This window comes from Maylandia zebra, linkage group LG22, assembly GCF_041146795.1.
Source record: "Maylandia zebra isolate NMK-2024a linkage group LG22, Mzebra_GT3a, whole genome shotgun sequence".
Classification (NCBI taxonomy): domain Eukaryota; kingdom Metazoa; phylum Chordata; class Actinopteri; order Cichliformes; family Cichlidae; genus Maylandia; species Maylandia zebra.
In genome coordinates, this window is record NC_135187.1 from 5,386,488 (window position 1) to 5,406,741 (window position 20,254).

General features: G+C 40.5%; 1 protein-coding gene across 2 annotated transcripts; it reads right to left on the bottom strand.

Annotated features, from left to right (window-relative positions):
* Window positions 1-729: 729 nt before the first annotated feature.
* Window positions 730-20,007, bottom strand: LOC101465186 (major histocompatibility complex class I-related protein 1). Of its 2 annotated transcripts, none has more exons than XM_024798314.2 (6): window positions 19,805-20,007; window positions 16,743-17,006; window positions 11,657-11,935; window positions 5,136-5,462; window positions 3,587-3,691; window positions 730-1,563 (listed from the first exon to the last, which is right to left on the bottom strand). In XM_024798314.2, exons 1-6 carry the CDS (start codon window positions 19,860-19,862, stop codon window positions 1,439-1,441), a joined length of 1,158 nt encoding a protein of 385 aa, XP_024654082.1. In that variant the 5' UTR covers window positions 19,863-20,007; the 3' UTR covers window positions 730-1,438. The 2 variants fall into 2 exon arrangements, with proteins under 2 accessions (XP_024654082.1, XP_024654081.1); XM_024798313.2 differs by having other exon boundaries at window positions 3,587-3,694; window positions 19,805-20,004.
* Window positions 20,008-20,254: the final 247 nt, after the last annotated feature.

Below are 20,254 nucleotides of genomic sequence, written 5' to 3' on the forward strand. Positions count from 1 at the left end.
GCTGCTACTTCAATCATGAAACTGCTTAATGATCAGCTGATCGGCTTTTCTGTCGCAAGTCCGTGTCTCTAGTTTGCTTTTGGCCCACTTTGCACCAGAAAGAGGAAACCAGCGGCTGAACAACAGCAGCACGTTTAAGCTTGATCAGCTGTTGTTAGAATGTATTTAATATTACTTTCTACACCAGGATCTTTTTCTACGTAGCTGACGCTGGTAACTGTGCAGGGGCGGATCTAGCAAAGTTTAGCCAGGGGGGCCGATAGAGCATGAACAGGGAAAAGGGGGCACAAAGATATACTTTTCTTTCTTATTCTCATTTAAAATGTCTAGCTTTTAACAAATAATTATCTGACACCCAAAGTTTTAATTTGATGTAAAATGAATAGAAGTTCATTACTGTATATAGTAACTATTAAGTCTAATATATATACCCTAGTAAGCTATAGTACTTTTTCCTTTGGGAAGGTACCATCTGTGCAGTCTGCAATTTTGTTGAAGAAAGATGTTGAATCTATTTAATATTTCTTGAAAAATAATTGATTTCTGTGCATTTTTTTTCACACTGCATCAAATTAAGGTTGATTACGTCGATTAAGCATCATGAGGTGGAGCGTGAGGGGTGGTTCCCTATTTTTTATTTATTTATTTTTGTTGCTGGGAGTTGGAACCCTATTAGTTAGGTTGCTTAACATTTATGCTAAGTACTCTTTAAAATACCAGAATAGGGAGGATGGTGTAGGTTTAAGTTTATTAGATTGATCAGTATTGCTGAACTATGAAATATTTTTTTTTGCATACAGGTATAACAGAATAGTTTTAGTGTAGTTGTTGTTTTAAACTTGAGTATGAACTTATACAAAATGCAGCAAAATATTTAAAAAACAGTTTTGTTGATTAAAAAACACTATATCGGACACAGACGACACGACACAGACTGTATGAAACACAGAGACTAAATACACATGAGGGATGATCAGGGGAAGTAGCCACACATGGGAGCACAGCTGACACACATGAACCTAACGACGGGACAGGAGAAGTGAAACTGAATACACTGACATTGAATACAGACTTTCAAAGTAAAACAGGAAACATGGAGATTAGACATGACATGAACTAAACATAACCACGCAGACATGACGCATGAACCAGGGAGACTTAGTACAGGGGGAGATGACAACTAAGGAACAAAGGACTAAATAGCAATCTCAAAATAAACTAGATGTGCTAAGCTAGGGCACAAATGAATACAAAAGATACATAAAACTCAAACACTGGGTCGCTCGACCCAGGACCATGACATCTTCCCTTTGTGCTTCAAATCCCTCCCACTCTGAGACAAGGAGCTGAGAGACAGAGGAAAGAGTCAATTATACGGAAGAGAGAAAAGTGAAACCGTCCTCAGAAGGTCTGACTCGCTGGCTCACTGGCGTTCACGTCATCCCTCGCTGTTGCCAGCAGCCGAGTCTGCAGGGTGCCCTGGAAGAGCTGAGTTAATGTTCGACTCCTCCTGGTCAGGCTCTCCAGCTGGATGATCCGAGGTCTCCCCTCTCACCGCTGCCTCTGAACACAGAAACACAAATTGCATCTGAAGCAGGAGGTGCAGATTTTTTTGCTATTCTTTTCTAAATCAAGGCTAGATCACGTGGAGGTATTTGGAAAACCTTTTTGGCCAGCGGGCGACTGTTGTCTTGCAGAAAGTCAAATCAAACATACGCGATACACAATCAATTCACAAGAACACATTATAAAAAACAAGTCCAGTTCTTGCATGATTTCAAGTGAATTCTGCATCAAACAGGGTAAAACGAGTGTTTGCAGCAAATGTGAGCACAAAGCCTCACTTTGTACAAGCCTGCTATTAAAGTTCTCCTCTATGCAAACGACTTTCCTGTTTTCAAGGCACAACTTGGATCTGCTGTACGAATCTTATGGATACACACTAAATGAAACAATAGTGTGCACGACTCCAGATTCTAATATGGTCCCAAAAGGCTCACAAAAACCAACGTAGCAATAGCAATAAAGCAAATGTTGAGGCTTCAAAATACAAAGTCCATAAACCAATGGCTGACATGGGTTTTATCATAAGGGTGATAAATATACAGATTTCAGTCTGTCTTAGAGATTTGATGTTCATTTACCTGCAGATGCACTATACGTGCTATACTATACTATACTATACTATACCATTTGACCTTAGAACTGAAGAAGCTTCTCAGATGAGAGGTGAAACGTTTTCAAGCAACTTAAAGAAGTCCAGACGCTTTTCTTTGCAAGCTCCTTTGAATACTGCTGGGTGGTTTGTAAAGTTTACAATAACTAGTATTATCATTATGCTATATGTTCAAAAATATATAATGTACTGTTCTCTCTATGTGTTAAACTCCCTGAGTGTGAACATAGATAAACAGCCAGCCAAACTACTTTTCAAGAGCCAGGAAGGTGAGCGTCCAGAATTCATCAGCAAGTACCTGTATTCGTCTCCACTGGCACTTCAAAAGTTCTTTTCCAACAAACTCGCCAGCTGGAGGTGGTACACCAGGTTTCTGCGTTACTATCATAGCAGGAGTCAGCAGCAGTGGTGAAGAAGGATCGGAGGAGACTGGGATTAATGGCCTTGCATTGATTATAGCAGACACCTCTGCCATCAAGGTACAGAGCACTTCATGAGTCAGGGAACTGTGTTTACCGTGAGACAACATGGAGTCCAGTATCCTCCTGGTTACACCAATCCTACACACCTCCCATATGCGAGGCATGTGGAGGGTTGAACTCTCATGTACAGCCGTGTTCGTAGAGGTATCTCAGGATCTTGTCTTGACTCTGATCATCTTGTCTTATTCCTAATTCAGAACATGCTCCAACAAAGTTTGTACCACAGTCTGACCTCAGCTGCTTCACACGCCCTCTTAAAGCAAAAAGTCTGCGTAGTGCATTGATGCAGCTACTTGAGTCCATGGACTCAATGACTTCTATATGCAGTTGAGTAAAGTTTGACTTATCTGACAGTTTTGTTTCGCTTAATGCGCCTTATAATTCTGTGCACCTTATGGTCCCAAAAATACGGTAACTTCTACCGTCCTTTAGCATGTCCATTAGTCTAACTTTTTGTGCGACGGTTAGCATCTTCCTCTGCCTTTTCTTTTCTTTTTGAGTGCTACCGCAGGTGCCTTTGACGGTGCAAAAAGGTTTGGCGACATTGTTGTGTTTGTTGGGGAGAAAACTTACATACATACAGTACAGCACTTCAGAGTCACACTGTAGAGATCGAAGAATTATGTAAATTTGACAAGTTGAACACAATCTGTACTGTACAGGAGACACAGCACAAGATTGATTGACAATGGTCTGCAGCCTTATAAGGACGCAAAAAAAAAGAAAGTATGCAAAATTGCACAAAGAAAATCAGTGAAACAGCGAGGCCACAAAAGGTGAAACGCATTATAGAGAGGGACAACTATATAGACGTTTACTTTCAAGGTACACTGTTTTTCTGAAATAAAAAAAGGATTTCAAAATGCCAGATGAGTTCAGGTTTACAGTCTGTATCAGAATGCCAGCTGCGCTCATTTGAATCTCTTACCTTTTTTCTTTTTGTAAACAACAAATCCAACAGCAGCCACAGAAAGAACAACCACTGCAGCAACCACTGCAGTGATGACAGCAGTCATCCTGGCATCGGGCGTCTCTACTAAGTAAAAAACAAAATTTTAAAAAGTACATTCAGTTCAGTTTTATTTACATAGCGCCAAATCACAACAACAGTTGCCTAAAACATTATAATAAAATCACACATCCATCCTATAGGTTTCATCTACACTACATATTTCAATTAAGCAGGACAAATGCACTAAAATTATATTACTAACTATGTAACTCATTAGCGGGAGCTCTAGTTTTCACTTCTAACTGCATTCAGTAACATATGCCTCAGTGAAAAGCCATAAATAAACTGAGGATTTTATTAGACACACGTTAGAGACAGTGTTGAATTTTAAAATGTAGAAGTTCACTATCAGAGTTACATGGTATAAAGTGTAAACTTTAAAAAGGGTATTCTTACAAGTTTTAACACCTCACATACTCTGAATCAAAGAAACAGTCAGAAGCCCTCCTGTAAGCCTACCACTCCCAGGGGAAATAGGTGTTGGCTGCAATGTGTGGCAGTCAGAGGTGGAGGCCTTGGGGATCACTCCCCCAAGTGGATGAGTTTAAATCTATCAGGGTACTGTTCACAAGTGACGGGTGAGGGGAGTGAGAAATTGACAGATGGATTGGGGCGGCATCTGCAGTAATGCGGATGCTGTACCAGTCCATCATGGTGAAGAGAGAACTGAGCACCTATAGTTACAAGCTCTGGGTAGTGACTGAAAGAATGAGATACAAATGCAAGCGACAGAAACTAGGGCCTGGCCCCTCCCTTAGAGATGGGGTGAGGAGGTCAGCCATTCAAGAGGGGCTCAGAGGAGAGCAGCTACTCGTCCACATTAAAAGGAGCCAGCTGAAGTAGTTTGGCAACTGTTCCAGGCATGTCTCACCAGATGGAGGCCCTAGGGCACGACACCCTGGAGAGATTACATCTCTTGGCTAGCCTGGGAATTCCTTGGTGTTCCCCCATATAAGGTGGAGCAGGCGGCTAGGGAGAGGGAGGGAGGTCTGACTTCTCTGCCAGACCTTCTTAGTCTGCTGTCCCCCACAACTTGGCCCCAAATAAGGGGAAGTAAGTGGGTGGATGGACATTGAAGCACCACATTATAGACAATACACAGTTTTAGCAGTCATGGGAAATAAATGAGTTGCTCTTACTTGATTGATCGATTACTTATGTTGTTTCTGCCCCTTTGGTCATGGATTTATGTAGTTTGGTGACAAATGTAGAAGTTCTAATATCACATTAAGGGGGTTATGATTTTTTTCTTACTAATATTAACAGTAACAACTTATATGTACAATGAAAGAGAGAGAAAATGATTGTAATATACAATAATTTAAGAAAAAAGAAGAAATTCTTCCCCATCAAGATCTACAAGAGTTATTCCCAACATGAATAGCTATGCCTCCTGGGATCCAATGTAGGATAAACAAATCAAGCATTACATTAACAATATCAGCAAACATAATGTTTCTCTCACCTCCATCATTGCAAAGTATTGTTTTTGCACAGTTTGTTCTGATCACTGTTTTGTCCAGTTTGGTGATGACTTGTTCACTATTGGAGAGCTGAAACACACAGTCATATCTTCTCCAGTCTTCAGGTTTGACTGATGAAACATTCAGATCAACATTCATCTGGAAGGTCTCATCATCGTTGGGGAGGATCTCTCTGTGATCCACACCTTCATGGATCTCTTCTCCATCTTTCCTCCAAAACATCATGACTCTTTTAGGATAGAAACCTGTAGCGTAGCAGCTGACCGGAGAGGAGGGAGTCTTCTGGAGAAGAGACACTGAGGGAAGAACTGTAGAGACAGATGGAGGCAATGCAGGCAGGGGGAAGGAAGAAATAGCAATTAGAAAATAAACCAGATGAGGATACAAAGAAAAACAAAGAAAAAGAAATTCAATAGGAGTATATGTACAGTGTATGTGTTACATATAAAACATTATAGTATCAGCGGAAAATAATTGTGACTGATTTTCTGTGTAGGTTTTCAGGCTTCCAAGTTATGATAGTCTATGAAGCTTGGAAAGAAACTTTCTTGTAGACGTTTCAGCTCTCATCCGAGAAACCAAATGGCGGAAATGTCTCTATGCACGCTCAATCATCGAGGTAAAGTAATCACAAAAAGTTTATCTGTTCATCTGGATGTAGTTTTTTCAGTGGGAGAAACATTTTGTCACTCATCCAAGTGACTTTCACATTCTTAGCTGACTGTAGGATTCCCCAAAAAAACTACATTTGCATAATAACTGAAACTAGCACCACTGAATAACAATGGACCGTGAGGTCAGTTTCATGATCATTAATATGCAAATTGTCATGACTGTGGGGCAAATATTGGAGAGTCCCAGGTATCTAAACCCTGTCCCTTAAGACGGTCATTGACCCACTATTGATTATGTGCCTCGTCACATGAGCCAAAGTGTGAAAAAAAAAGTTATGGGTCATTATTACCAGAGGTTTCAGATGAAAAAAGGGGGTGGCTTACAACACCAACTGTCCGTTATCTACAATGTAGTTTGGAGATCCAGTCCCAGGTGCCTCAACCCCTACTCACATCTTGCATCATGTGGCCTCAATAGGTCACATGATAGGTTAAAGAAAGGTGTTTAATGTATAAAAGCAAAAAAAGTGAATGGTGGCTTGGGCTACTCCAACACAAGTCGATAATTTGGTTAGTGATTTTACACTGTTAAGACACTGAAAATCTGCTTCAACACCTTCTGAAAAAAACAAGCAAAAAGAAAACAACACAGTAAGGAAACTACAAAAGCAACCAACATGAGCATCAGTAACAGTAAATAATAAATATTGAATGCTTGTTTTAGCCAATAATGCGTTTCTTGTCCTTACATGACCCACACCTTTTTTCACAACTTGGGTCATGCGATGAGTCACATGACTAATCATGTGGGTTAGGGGTCAACCCCCACTAGCATTTAAATACTAATACCATTTCGTTTTAGAACTAAAGGAGCTCTTTAGATGAGAGGTGAAACGTCTTCAAGAAGCTTAAAGAAGTCCAGTCGCTTTCTTTCCAAGCTCCATAGATAATTGTGACTATAACTAAAGCAAACATCTGAAAATCAAAACAAAATTGAATTTGTAATTTAAAACAGAACAAGCTATTCAAGTCAAAGAGTTACCAGGTTTCTTGCAGTTATACTAAGATGTAACACTGCACTCTTTAAGCTAAATGTAATCCTAAATAAACTGCAATATGGAAACTCTTTTTCAAAAGAATTTTAACTAATTAATGTAAGAAATCATCAATAAATCTTGGAAATGATGAAAAGGTGTGTTTCTCCTGTGGTCTGAAGTGAAAATGTCTGAAGAGGTGATAAACAGTTAACGTTCAGAAGTAGTTGTTGTTGTATTCAATAACATGGTACGGTGAAAAATATTTTAAAAATTGGCAACAAGAACGTCTGGAAGCAAGTGTTGATCACTTGCTCTCTGCTGTGGTTTGTTCTGTTTTCCCTCCTAAAACTTCAAGCTGACCAGGTTTTAGACAGCACTAGTGAGCAAATGTGTCTGCTCTGTGTCCTCTGGCATAACTTGGTAAGAGGGGAGGAGCGGAGCAGCAGGAAAGCTCAAGGTACAATTACATGTACAGTTGAAACCAGACATTTACATCCTTCTGAAAAAAACACATACAGTAAACTTTTTGGTTTTAGATCAATAAATATTAACATGTTTTTTGTGAAATGTCAGAATAAATAGAGAGAAAATTGTTAGGTATTTTTTTATTATTTTCATCAAAGTCAGAAGTATACACACATCCTTAGTATTTTGTAGAATTGTCCTGAAACTGTTTCACTTGGGCCAAATGTCCTTCCAAAGGTTTTATATAATAGTTTGCTGGCATCTTGGCCCACTTCTCTTGACAGAACTGGTGTAACTGGGTCAGGTTTGTAGGCCTCCTTGGTCGCATTTGTCTTTTCAGTGCCGCTCACAAATTTTCTATGGCACTTAGATCAGGGCTTTGTGATGGCCACTCAAGTACCATGACTTTTGTTGCCCTTAAGCCACTTTGTAGCTAATTTGGAGGTATGCTTGGGGTCACTGTCCTTTTCAGAATCAGATTACTTCAATCAATCCCTAAGGAAATTATGTGGGTTACAGGTGCTCCAAGACAGTAACGGTAACAGACTAAACCAGGGGTGGGCAAACTACAGCCCGCGGGCCACCTCCGGCCTGTTGGGCATTTTATTCTGGCCAGCTGAAGATTGGTGTGTCTCGCGGGGTACGCAGTGTGGCGTTACTCTAATTAAGTACTTTGTGAATGACCACGGCAAACAGTCATGCTTTGAAGCATCTCTTTATTCGGACACACAGAGCTGCAGCTCTCCTGCTCCCAACTCAACATAACAACACAACCAACAACAACCACAATGCAGGACCCAGTACCATATTTAAGTTGGCGGGGCATGATAGCAAATGCAAATGCCATGCAGCTCCCCTGGCAGACTCCCCTGGCACGGGGACCTCTGTCTCCTCGCTCAGCTCCTCCTTCACCGCCGCCGCTCCCGGCTGGAGCAGCCCCTCGCGCGGCTCCCCCGTCGTCATCACTGCCGCCGCTATAATGCTTTCTTAATGTTTTTGTTTGATATGTATGCATCTGGTGCTGGCCTGGCCCATTTTGTAAATTTTAAACTTCAGCGTGGCCCCTGAGCCAAAAAGTTTGCCCACCCCTGGACTAAACTATTAAATAATACAATATGTTACAGAGTTTACACATTTGAGAAATGGCACTAATATATACAAACTGCTCAATTAGAAAAATCAAGAATATTACAGAGGTTGTTGTAAATATCAGGAATATTGACAAAGAATATTACAGAGGCAGAACATTGACATTTGACTCTAACCAGTGAACTTTGTCATTTGCTATTTTATTGTAGAGTGTGTATTGCACTGCAATACACTGTACTGCAGTGCTTACAGTGTTTTAGATGGAGGACTTGTACAGGGAGATGGCCATGGGCAGGAATGATTTCCTGTGTCGTTCAGTGGTGCTTTGTAGTAGTCTCAGTCTCTCACTGAACGTGCTCCTGTGACTAGACAGCATGCCATAGAGTGGGTCGGAGGTAATATCCAGCATTCTCCTCATCTTGGACAACATCTGCCTCTCAGACACCATCCTAAGGGAGTCCAGCTCCATCCCCACAACATTACTGGCCTTGCGGGTCAGTTTATTTAGTTTTGGAAGACTCATTTGCGCCCAAGCTTCATCTTCCTGGCTGATGTCTTTAGATGTTGCTTCAATATGTCCAAATAATTTTCTTTTCTCAGGATGCCATCTACCTTGTGAAGTGCATGAGTTCCTTTTGCAGCAAAACAGCTCCACAACATGATGCTACCACCCCTATACTTCACAGTTGGCGTGGTGTTCTGAGGCTTCAAAGCTTCCCCCTTTTTCCTCCAAATATACAGTTTATCATTGGCCAATGGTTTTGTCAGACCACAGGACATGTCTCCCTGTGCATTTGCAAACTGTATTCTGGCTTTTTTATAGTGGTTGTGAAGTAATGCCTTTCTCCTCCAAGAGTAACCTTTCAGCTCATGGTGGTACAGGACTTGTTTTGACACTGTCTTCAGCCTTCATCTCCACAGGGTCTTTTGCTGTTGATTTACACTTTTCGACCAAAAATCTTTCCTCTCTGAGACTCAGAATCTGTCTTCTTCCCAAGCAGTATGATGATTGTGCATTCCCATATTTTTTGCATATTATTGTCTGAATGGATGAACGTGGGACCTTCAGGCATCTGGAAATTGCATTTAAGGATGAGTCACACTTGTGGAGGTTGACAGTTCTTTTCTTGATGTCTTGGTTGATTTCTCTTGATTTTCACATGATGTCAAAGAAAGAGGCTCTGTGTTTGGGGTGTGCCTTTATTTTCATCCACAGTTGTGTCACCAATTAACTCAAATGGACTCAAACTATCAGAAGCTTCTTAGGCTCAGTAATGAAGTAATGTAATGAAGCTTATGCGGAAATTCAATAAGGTAGGTACTCATCTATTTGCTTCCTATGTGTTAGTGACAAATCTAATCATTACATAACTTCCACTTTCCCGCGCTGTGAAGCTAATTGTAACATGGTGGGTTTAAACCAATGATCTTTCTCCAGGCCTTTGTCAGGCCAATCAGTCCTCACTCCTCGTACTTTAAATCTCACTGCGCATCTTTCAGTCTCCCGTACAGACAGCTTAGTGCAGGGGTCAGCAACCTTTAAGACCCAAAGAGCCATTTGGACCCGGTTTCCACGCAAAAGAAAACACTGGGAGCCGCAAATAGTTTTTGACATCTAAAATGAAGATAACACTGTATATACTGTTTTTTTTTTACCTTTATGCTTTGTGTGAACAACTAAGGTGTGTTGTTTATGAAATCCATGAAGTGCTACAGAGAAAATTACATTTTATTTATGTAATTAACACATTTTGAACTCTTAAAGAAATATAACAAAAGGAAAGACACCCAGCTGAACTAAAATGATCCATGTAGCAAACAAAAACTGTTGTGAGCCGTCACCCTTATACCGCCTTTGGGATTTTGGAGCCTTGACCTGACTTTTAAAAAGTAATTGGAAAAAAAGCTCTATGCTGCTAAAAGATGAAAAATAGATATTTGCAAAATTCTGCCTAAATATGTATTTTATCAGGTTAATGCATGTGGCGGGGCATGGTGTGCAGCGCACCTGCAGGGGAGTCGGACACACCTGAGCGGCACCCGCAATTACGCCTCGCCGCCTTAACGTCTGTGCTCTCTCTGCTGTTGTGTCAGCTCACAGCAACCATGTGTGGTCAATAAAGAGATGCTGAAAAGCGTGTTCATACAAATATCGTCGGTCTGCCATGGTATGCTTACAATGGGACTTCTGCTCCCGAACCTCTGCGCACAGCGTCTGCAAATCGGGGCTGTATTAAGTCACTTTTATCTTTACGCAGGACTGTAAGCTGTCATCTGTGAGGCGTGAGCGGTGTTTGTTTTTAACATAGTTCACGGTGGAGCTGCTGACATAATGTGGATCCGAAGATCCATAATTGGTCTACCTGGGGTTGAAAGTCTCGATAAATGCACGGCGTTTCGGCGGGTACACCGGCTTCTGCGAGTGTGACACTTATTTTGAGCGATGAAGAAATAATAGAATATAATTTTATTTTTATATTTCAATATCACAATAATCTTCCAATTTAGAACTACAAGTTAAAAAAGAACTAACATAAATAAAATACACTTCAGCTAAATACTTCTAATTTAATTTCCCAAACCACGCGTAGCTGCACTATAAGGACTAAAGAGCCGCAGGTTGCCGACCCCTGGCTTAGTGCAATCCACCTCCTCCCCATCTCTGTCTCTCCCTCATCACTCAGGCTCCATTCAAGCCTCCATCTTCATCTCTACCACTAGTACCTAGATTGGCTGTTGATAATACCTATTCAGGGTTGCTAGTAGGGTGCGTCACCTAGGGGGCAGCAGGGGGGAAATTCAGATTGAGGTAGTTAGTTGCTGGGTGAATTCCCAACACCATCTGTTTAAATAAGTTTCTATTGTGGTACCTATAGTGGTAATACTCCTAGGACGAGAGACTCTGAACCCTTGAACGAGAGCCGATCCAGAGTTCTGTACAGAGATAACTGGGATTTGAAAACACATCACAGTATATTTTAACATTAGGTGTACCTCTTGTTTACGCTAAACTAAAATATTTTGCTGCCTTTAAATGGAATGAGCTACAAAAAATGTGAAACTGATTTCATTACAATCTTTTAAGATGTTATATTATCTACAACTACCTTTGCACATGGTTTTCTTAATTTTTGAAAATGTATAATGTGTTCTTGTATTGTTTTTTGTAAACAAAATGATGAAATACAAAATTAATCCCAAAATGTTTTGTCATACAACTGTATTTCTTGGAAGACCATGCAACACAAAATAAACACTACTGCGTCCATGAAACCACATCAGGTTGTGTGACTCTACCTGTTCTCTGCAGGGAGCTGTTCCCATAGGACAAAGACTTCTTCATCCACTCTGGGTAAATGTTAGTGAGGAAGTTTTTCTTGTTTTTTGTTCTACCACTGTCAGCATCCCATCTTTGTTTAGTAATAGCAGCTTCTGGTTTCAGTGCGATCCATGTCAGTCTGTTCAGATCAATCTCAACAAAGTCTTCTCCGTTATAACCGTACTGTGAAAATCCAGTCACCTCTCCAGTTTTTTCATCCCATTCACAACCTTCTCTCTTCTGTAAAATGTGAACACCTGAAGAGAGAAACAAAGAAAAGAGAGATAGCAGTATAATATTTTAATATTGCACATTGTCATGGGTGCACTGCGTCATGGATATGATGCATGGCAGGTAGGATGTGGACCCAAACGCACTCATGGGATAGTGAGAGGAGAGCACACGTGGGATGCATGGTTGGAAAGTATAAATATTTGGGCAGAGGAAGTAAATGTAACACAAGAAACTGAGAATAACAGTTACCAAAATAAAACAAGAAGCCACAACTGATTAGGAAACGAGGGTTAAATCGACATAGATGACTGAAGAACTAGAGAGGGGAACAAGGAAGGAGAAATGCAGACAACGCTGGGACACAAAGGTGAACTAAGCAGAAGCAACGTGTACATCACTAACCAGAACAGAAACTGAAATTAATATAATAAATTCACAAGAAACCACAGAAAAGAGTCCTAAACTTCTAATAAACTAAAGCAACCACACAACAAAGTAAATACTAACTATAACAAGAATGAATCATGAGATACAAATATTAAACTAAATATACACAAAGCCACAACGGAGGTAAAAAGAATAAGTAATCAAATATGAATATGAAGCTGATGGAATTCTGCAACATGTAAAAGTAGGCTTGGTGTGTCAAGATTAAAAGAAAAACAAGAGATCGAAACTGACCACTGACAGAAACTGACAGCGCATTAAGCGATAACTCAAACTTTACTCAACTCATTCTTGCTTCCTCTACTTCCGTACCATCGATTTATTCACGTTGAATTCTCTCACAGCTGCTCTATTCCCATGTTGTTGCAGTTTAATAATGACTAACCTCGTATTGTGGATGGATTATCTCACGTAGCACATCATTATATACCAGCTAGTGCAACTTCAGTAACCCTACAAACGTCACTGCTGTTTAGATTTCTCTTTTAATTTATGTTGGAAGTGATAGCAGAGCTGTATGTTTTAATTTTTTCACAAATTTCTCAGTCAGAACATGCTATATCATGTTTAGGTGGGAACTAGCGAGCAAACTTCCTGTTAACTTTGAACTCCGTTAAATTTAATAAATTCTATTTTCATGGATGCCTGGATGCTAAACTTAATTGTTACACCTGGTAAAGCAGCAACACCAGGGCCGGCTATACGCTGGGGCAAGAGGGGGCAATGCCCCCTTAAACAAACGCCTTGCCCCCTTAAGTCAAACTTTTAAAAGTTGAGAAAGAAAATAATAGATTACCCACAAACTGAATATGAACAAGATTTATTATAGTAGCTGAAAAATCCACTGGAAAAGGCACAAATGAGATGATAGGTTTCACGTCTCGTTCGCTCTATGCCTCCGTGCTCTGCTTTTGTGCAGGCTCACACAGCACTCAGCAGAGAACTGCCACTCTCCCCAGCTAAACATCCATGCGACGCATCTTGCCACTGCCTTCATGTTAGACTCAAGTTTATAAAGAACTCATGTCAAAGTATTGTGGTTAAGTTAAATCCAATTTATTAACCATCCAGCTGCGAAGAACGTACTTTCTCCCATTTAGCTACGGCAGGCACTGAGGTGCGTTTAACGTCTCTCTGTTAATTTGATTTTCAATGAAACCACGATAAACAGGTGTTTATGTTGTTGTTTTTTTACTATACCAACCCATTTTGTAAGTATTGGCTATATTGAGAGGTCTTATTTTATTCTTACTTCATTTTGCAAATTTACTTGAATTAGGCCATCCAATTAAGGTAAATGTTCTGTTTTAATTGTTAGAATCTGATGAGCAATGTTTCATTTCATTTGTTGTTTTTGCTTTTCTGTTTTCCCGAGGGATTGCCCCCTTAACGCGGTCAGGGGGTTTACGTGCCTTAGTGACCATAAAGGCTAGACCAGCAGAAGCCTAGCCTTCAGGTGGGACACTCAAATTGGTCAAGTCTTAGGGTAGAGGCCTGACAAAGTGCAATCCAATTACATGACAAAAACAGTTGTCCAGAGTAAGGCAGCCACAATTACGTCGACTATCAAAATCGTCAACAACTAATTCAGGGGTGATTCTAGGATCAGAGCTTTGGGGGTGCTGAGCACCCAGAGAGCTGCCCAGCCAGGCAAGATAAACTTTATGATGAGACTTCTTCCTTGTCTCTGTCAGTCCCTGCATCCTTAAATGTCTCCAGTTGTCCAGAGTTCTCTCTGACTGTCTCCTTGGTGCATTTAAACCCCTGTTCCTCCCTGTCCTCTTTGTCTGTCTTTATTAAATCATAAGATTCTTAAATGCATCAAGTCTCTCTGTGCCTGGGTCCTCGTCATAAAACATGGCATCACTGTTTTGTACATTTTAACACAATTTAATCCCCACATTTGTGAAAGAAAAGCAAAACACTTTTTTTAAAGTCTGTAACAAAACCATCAAATCTGATAAAGGTTATTTAAATGATGAAAGGAAGAATGGATTGGAATAAAAAAAATACATATCGTAACCTGACAATCATACACAAATATATTGTATTCAATTAGATGAAAAAAAATTACATTAACATGAAAAAAATACTATTAAGATCTCTAATAAAAAGTCCTCTCGCAGTGTACTTTCAACCAAAAGGCAAATAACCAAACCACATGTACATCTAATAAAAGATATAAATATTGAAACACTGATCCAACATTATCCTATTCCTTGACAGATCATTTGATCTTAAACTTTTACCTTAACGTGGCTCCTTTTTTTGAAAAAACTTCCTTGTATCCATTATGAACCTGGCTGTCTCTCTGTGCACACACACACACACACACACACACACACACACACACACACACACACACACACACACACACACACACACACACCAGGAGTTATAAGGTTAATAGGCATCCAGTCAGTTATCTAGTTAGTACCTTTGCACATGCACATATGACAAAATAAGCAGCTTTCAAACAGGACAGTGGTAACAACAGCAGGCTATGGACAATTTTAAATTTTAGATTATAAATAGACTGTATAAATTTCAATGGGAGCAACAGGACGGTCAAATGTCGCTGATTGTACTACAGAGTAGGACAGATTGTAGGGTAGCAAACATCGTTGGGAAACACGTTTTCAACACTGCAGGTTACCTGGTGTAATGTTTTTCAGCTAAAAAAGAAACATGGTCTGACTCCTACCAAACTATATAAAGAGTAACTGAAGGTTAAATGCAGCTAAAATGTCCTGTTTTAAGCCAGACACTTACACCTCTGCTCCACTGCGTCTCAGCTACTGGCAGAAAGGGCGCTAGAACCAGAGCAGGGGAGAGGTGAGCTGGAACAAACCTTCTTTTTTTTTCTTTTCTTTTGGGGGGGGGGATATCTATACTTTTGTTGTTAAAACATTATGTCTCAACCAAGTACTGTATGGTTTTTATATTTTTAGTAGTGTGTGACACAAACAGCAAATATTGCCAAAAAAAAAGTAAGAAATCTTTGGGGGTGCTTTGATTCATTTTGGGGGTGCTTCAGCACTTCCAAAAATGGTCTAAAAACGCCCCTAGACTAATTTAATAGTCTGCGCATCGTTTGAAGCTTTATAAGATCCTGAAAGACGAGGAATAAGTAGTAGGATTTATGAGTGTAATAACGGACTAAAAAAAATGATGTCAGCAATGCATGTACAAGGATGCCAGCTGCCGTTAAGCACCACAGAAGAAGAATAAGCAGTCTCTGGTATCGTAGCTGTGTCCAAATTTAGGGGCCACATCCTTCGGAGGCTGCATTTGTAGGCCTGTTACATCACAGCGATGCGACGAAGACTGTCCAAATTCAAAGACTCCCCCAAATGCGGCCGACAAATGCATCCTCCTTTTCTGCAGATTTGAAGGATTGGTCGGGTGTATTTTTCGTGGCCCAACCTATCCCAGAATTCACAGTGCAGCCCAGCAAATTCGCCATTGTTGGAAATTAGTTTTATTATTACTCTTTTTGGGTCACAAAATAAAGTTTTAAGATGTTTTAGGGCAAGAAAGTAGCTGTGTAAACTTCAAATACCTGCTTGATTTATCAAGACATCACATATTTACAAAAGTGTTCCAACGTTGTTGGAGATGTCTGTTACCGACCAGCTCGATAGCTAGTGGGGGTAGCGAACCCCCCAGTACATCGTTTTCAGACCTCCATGGTTTTGGCTACTCAGGTTAAACATGATATATAAGTCACTTAGATAACTTAAAAACGTTATTGTTTGGCTTTTTTCAGTGTTTTATTTGTTTCAGAGTAAATCGGTTTGGCTGAGATTAAAGTTATAGTTTTCACACAAATGAATAAATGTCAAACAGAGGGTTAGTCAAACTGATTAAACAGAAGTGTGAGATGGTCAAGAATTTACTCCAGTGTCCTGTTTATTATATTTTAGATAGCAAGGAGCAGATGGCTGTGTTTACTAAATTCCATCGAGACAATCTGCTAATTTTATTACAGGTTTAATAAACTATCATCTTGTCTTCATTTTTAGTCAGCACATAACTTTAACACTTAAAGCTGTAAGCTAATGATAGTTATATAAGAGCAGATGCATGCTGGTGCAATAAGATGTAAGTTTTACGTCCAATGGATGTATGAGATTTATATATAAGCTTTTAAAGGAAAAATCTATATCACTGTCTAATTATTTTTTATGCAAAACTCGAACTATTGCTTCATCATCCTTTTTAAAGAACGCTCACACTAACAAGGTTTATGATTCAGTTGGTGAAAACAAAAATAAGACTTCAAAAATCTTTAACTGATAATTAACAAAATAATTTTATATCAATTGTTTTCTTTTTGCTTATTAATTGACATAATTGTTCTAAAAATATATATTACTGCACCTTCACTCTGGAACTGCTCCTTCAGACTAGAAATACACTTTCCAAAGTTTTTCCAACCCTGAAAGCACTCCTGAGTCAATATCTCCAACAGCTCAGTTTCGTTTTCAAGCATCTTCTTCACCCAGTCCTGTTTTGGTTCTACTGTCTTGTTGATGCTGTCACAGGAACCCAGCTGAATGTCATCAAGCATCATAGCACCCATATACTCTGGGATGTTTGGGACTCCAGAGGATGCAGTGACCAGATACTGCAGTGAGTGTTTCACTGTGGAATAAACAATTTTTGTAGTGTTAAATAAAAGTAAATAAAACATTCAGAGAAAATGTCAGAAACATGACTGGTTCAGTATGATTTTTTTGTTTGTTTGTTTCACACAAGGTACACCAGTAATTCATTTCCCATACACAACCTTCCTTTCAATTAAAGTAACACTGTTTCCATGCATGAAAAGGAGAAGGAAGAAGAATAAATTCTTATTGACACCTGCCCCCTATCTGTGACAATATAAGTAACCGAAATTACACTCTGACAATATTCTGCACATAACAAAACAAACTAAACAGAACAATATACTCAACAATGAGCAATAACACCAAATATCAAACTAAAAGGATAATTTATTCTACAATTAAATTCTGTTATTTCTTTATACTGGTTTATCATTTTATTCTTATAGCAGATTTTAAATTGAGAAACATTTGTACAACACTTAAGATGATCATTGAGAGAATTCCAGTTTCTTATGCCTATGACTGTTGGACACATTTGCCTTTGTGTGGTTCGAGCAAACCGATGCTTAAAATAAAATTTCCTTCTGCCATCCCCATTTTCTGAACACAATACAAATAAACTTTGTAACTTAAGAGGTAGTTTTATTTTTTGCCCTAAACATAATAATTAATTTCTGTAATTTCACTTCAAGAAAGGGGACCGGAGGGTGTGTTCCAACTACAGGGGGATCACACTCCTCAGCCTCCCTGGGAAAGTCTATGCCAGGGTGCTGGAAAGGAGAGTTCGTCCGTTAGTCGAACCTCGGATACAGGAGGAACAATGCGGTTTTCGTCCTGGTCGCGGAACACTGGACCAGCTCTTTATCCTCTCCAGGATACTTGAGGGTGCATGGGAGTTTGCCCAACCAGTCTACATGTGTTTTGTGGACTTGGAGAAGGCATTCGACCGTGTCCCTCGGGGTGTCCTGTGGGAGGTGTTGCGGGAATATGGGGTGTCTGGCCCATTGCTACGGGCCATTCGATCCCTATACAACCGTTGCAAGAGCTTGGTTCGCATTGCTGGCAATAAGTCGGACTCGTTCCTGGTGGGTGATGGGCTCCGCCAGGGCTGCCCTTTGTCTCCGGTTCTGTTCATAATTTTTATGGACAGGATTTCTAGGCGCAGCCAAGTGGCGGAGGGCTTTCGCTTTGGTGGCCTCAGAATCTCATCTCTGATTTTCGCAGATGATGTGGTTCTGTTGGCTTCATCGGGTGAGGGCCTCCAGCTCGCACTGGAGCGGTTCGCAGCCGAGTGTGAAGCAGCGGGAATGAGGATCAGCACCTCCAAATCTGAGGCCATGGTTCTCAGCCGGAAAAGGGTGGAGTGCCCACTCCGGGTCGGAGATGAGTTCCTGCCCCAAGTGGAGGAGTTCAAGTATCTCGGGGTCTTGTTCGCGAGTGATGGGAGAAGGGAGCCGGAGATCGACAGACGGATTGGGGCTGCAGCTGCAGTAATGCGGACGCTGCACCGGTCCGTCGTGGTGAAGAGGGAGCTGATTGTAAAAGCGAAGCTCTCAATTTACCGGTCGATCTACGTCCCTACCCTCACCTATGGCCACGAGCTGTGGGTAGTGACCGAAAGAACGAGATCGCGGATACAAGCGGCAGAAATGAGCTTCCTCCGAAGGGTGGCTGGCCTCTCCCTTAGAGATAGGGTGAGAAGTTCGGCCATCCGGGAGGGGCTCAGAGTAGAGCAGCTGCTGCTCCACATCGAAAGGAGCCAGCGGAGGTGGTTCGGGCATCTGACAAGGATGCCCCCTGGGCGCCTCCTGGGTGAGGTGTTCCAGGCATGTCCCACCGGGAGGAGGCCCCGGGGCAGACCCAGGACACGCTGGAGAGATTATCTCTCGGCTGGCCTGGGAACGCCTTGGTATTCCCCCGGATAAGCTGGAGGAGGTGGCTGGGGAGAGGGAGGTCTGGGCCTCTATGCTTAGGCTACTGCCCCCGCGACCCGGCCCCGGACAAAGCGGATGAAAATGGATGGATGGATGGATGGATGTAATTTCACTATATCTTCTAGTTTTAATAATTTCGATTTTATAAACAAACTATTAGTGTGTTCTCTATATTTAACATTATGCATAATTAAGCGCTCTCTTCTGTAATAAATATAATGGTTTCATATTAGTCACATATGTATTCCCCCATACTTCAACACAATAACTCAGATAGGGTAGAAACAATGAAAAATATAATATTCTCATTGTCTTGGAATCTAATATATATCTTACATTACCCAGGATATAAATACTTTAGCCAGGATATAAATACTGATTCAGTTAGCATTATTGGCGCTGGAGTCAAAGGAAATTAGTCTAAAAGAGGACTGTTTGATCGGTGATCAAATGTGACAAGAGAAAAGCAAAACAACGACAAAATTAACCCCATTCTTTTTACTCTGACGAAGATGTTTGACCAAATCTGGTCATCTGGTTTGCATCTGTTTTGCATGCGTTTGTAACATCGACATTAAATTATTAAACCAACATCTATAAAAATGTGTGTAATGTGCGTATTGATCCAAAAACCTTCTAAACACTTGTTCAACGGGGCAAATATGTTATGGCACGAAATATACCACGTTATACAGTAAAGACTTTGCTACCGTCGACGATAATCAAACACAGCTGTAGTTTCCGTTATCACACAGTGAGTAATAAAAAAGGTACTCGTTTTGGTGAGGTTTTTATCCGCAGTTATTTTCGTGAAAATCAGGCTAAAAAGAGCTTTAAAGTAAAGCGAAAGTTGACGCCCTGCTCTGGGTCAGATGAGTTCAAAATATTTTCTCTTTACCTGCAGATGACGTGGAATAAAAAAAGAAGCAACATGAATAAAAACATATTGTCTTCATCGTGATCCTGTAATTACTGCTAGAATAATTTTGCTGTTAATTTTCGCTGAGCGGTTCAATTCTAGAAACCCGTTAGGTTTTATGTACCGTACGTGTAAAAACAGCGTCTTCCTGTTCCTTTCTTTCACAGTAAAAGTCCTCGAAATCAAGACTAGCGTCCAGTGTTAAAAAAGACAGATGTTTTCCTTTTTTTAAAAAAAAACAAAAACAAAAACAAAACGGTAACGTTTATAACATTCTCACGTGCTTAATTCTGACCAGTCGTAGCAGTCCATTTCACTCTCGTTGATCAGCACAATTTTAACCCTTTCACGCATAGTGGTCACTACAGTGGACAGCTATTCATAGGCTGTTTTCTTGTATTTGTATCAGTGTTGATGGTATACTTGCAC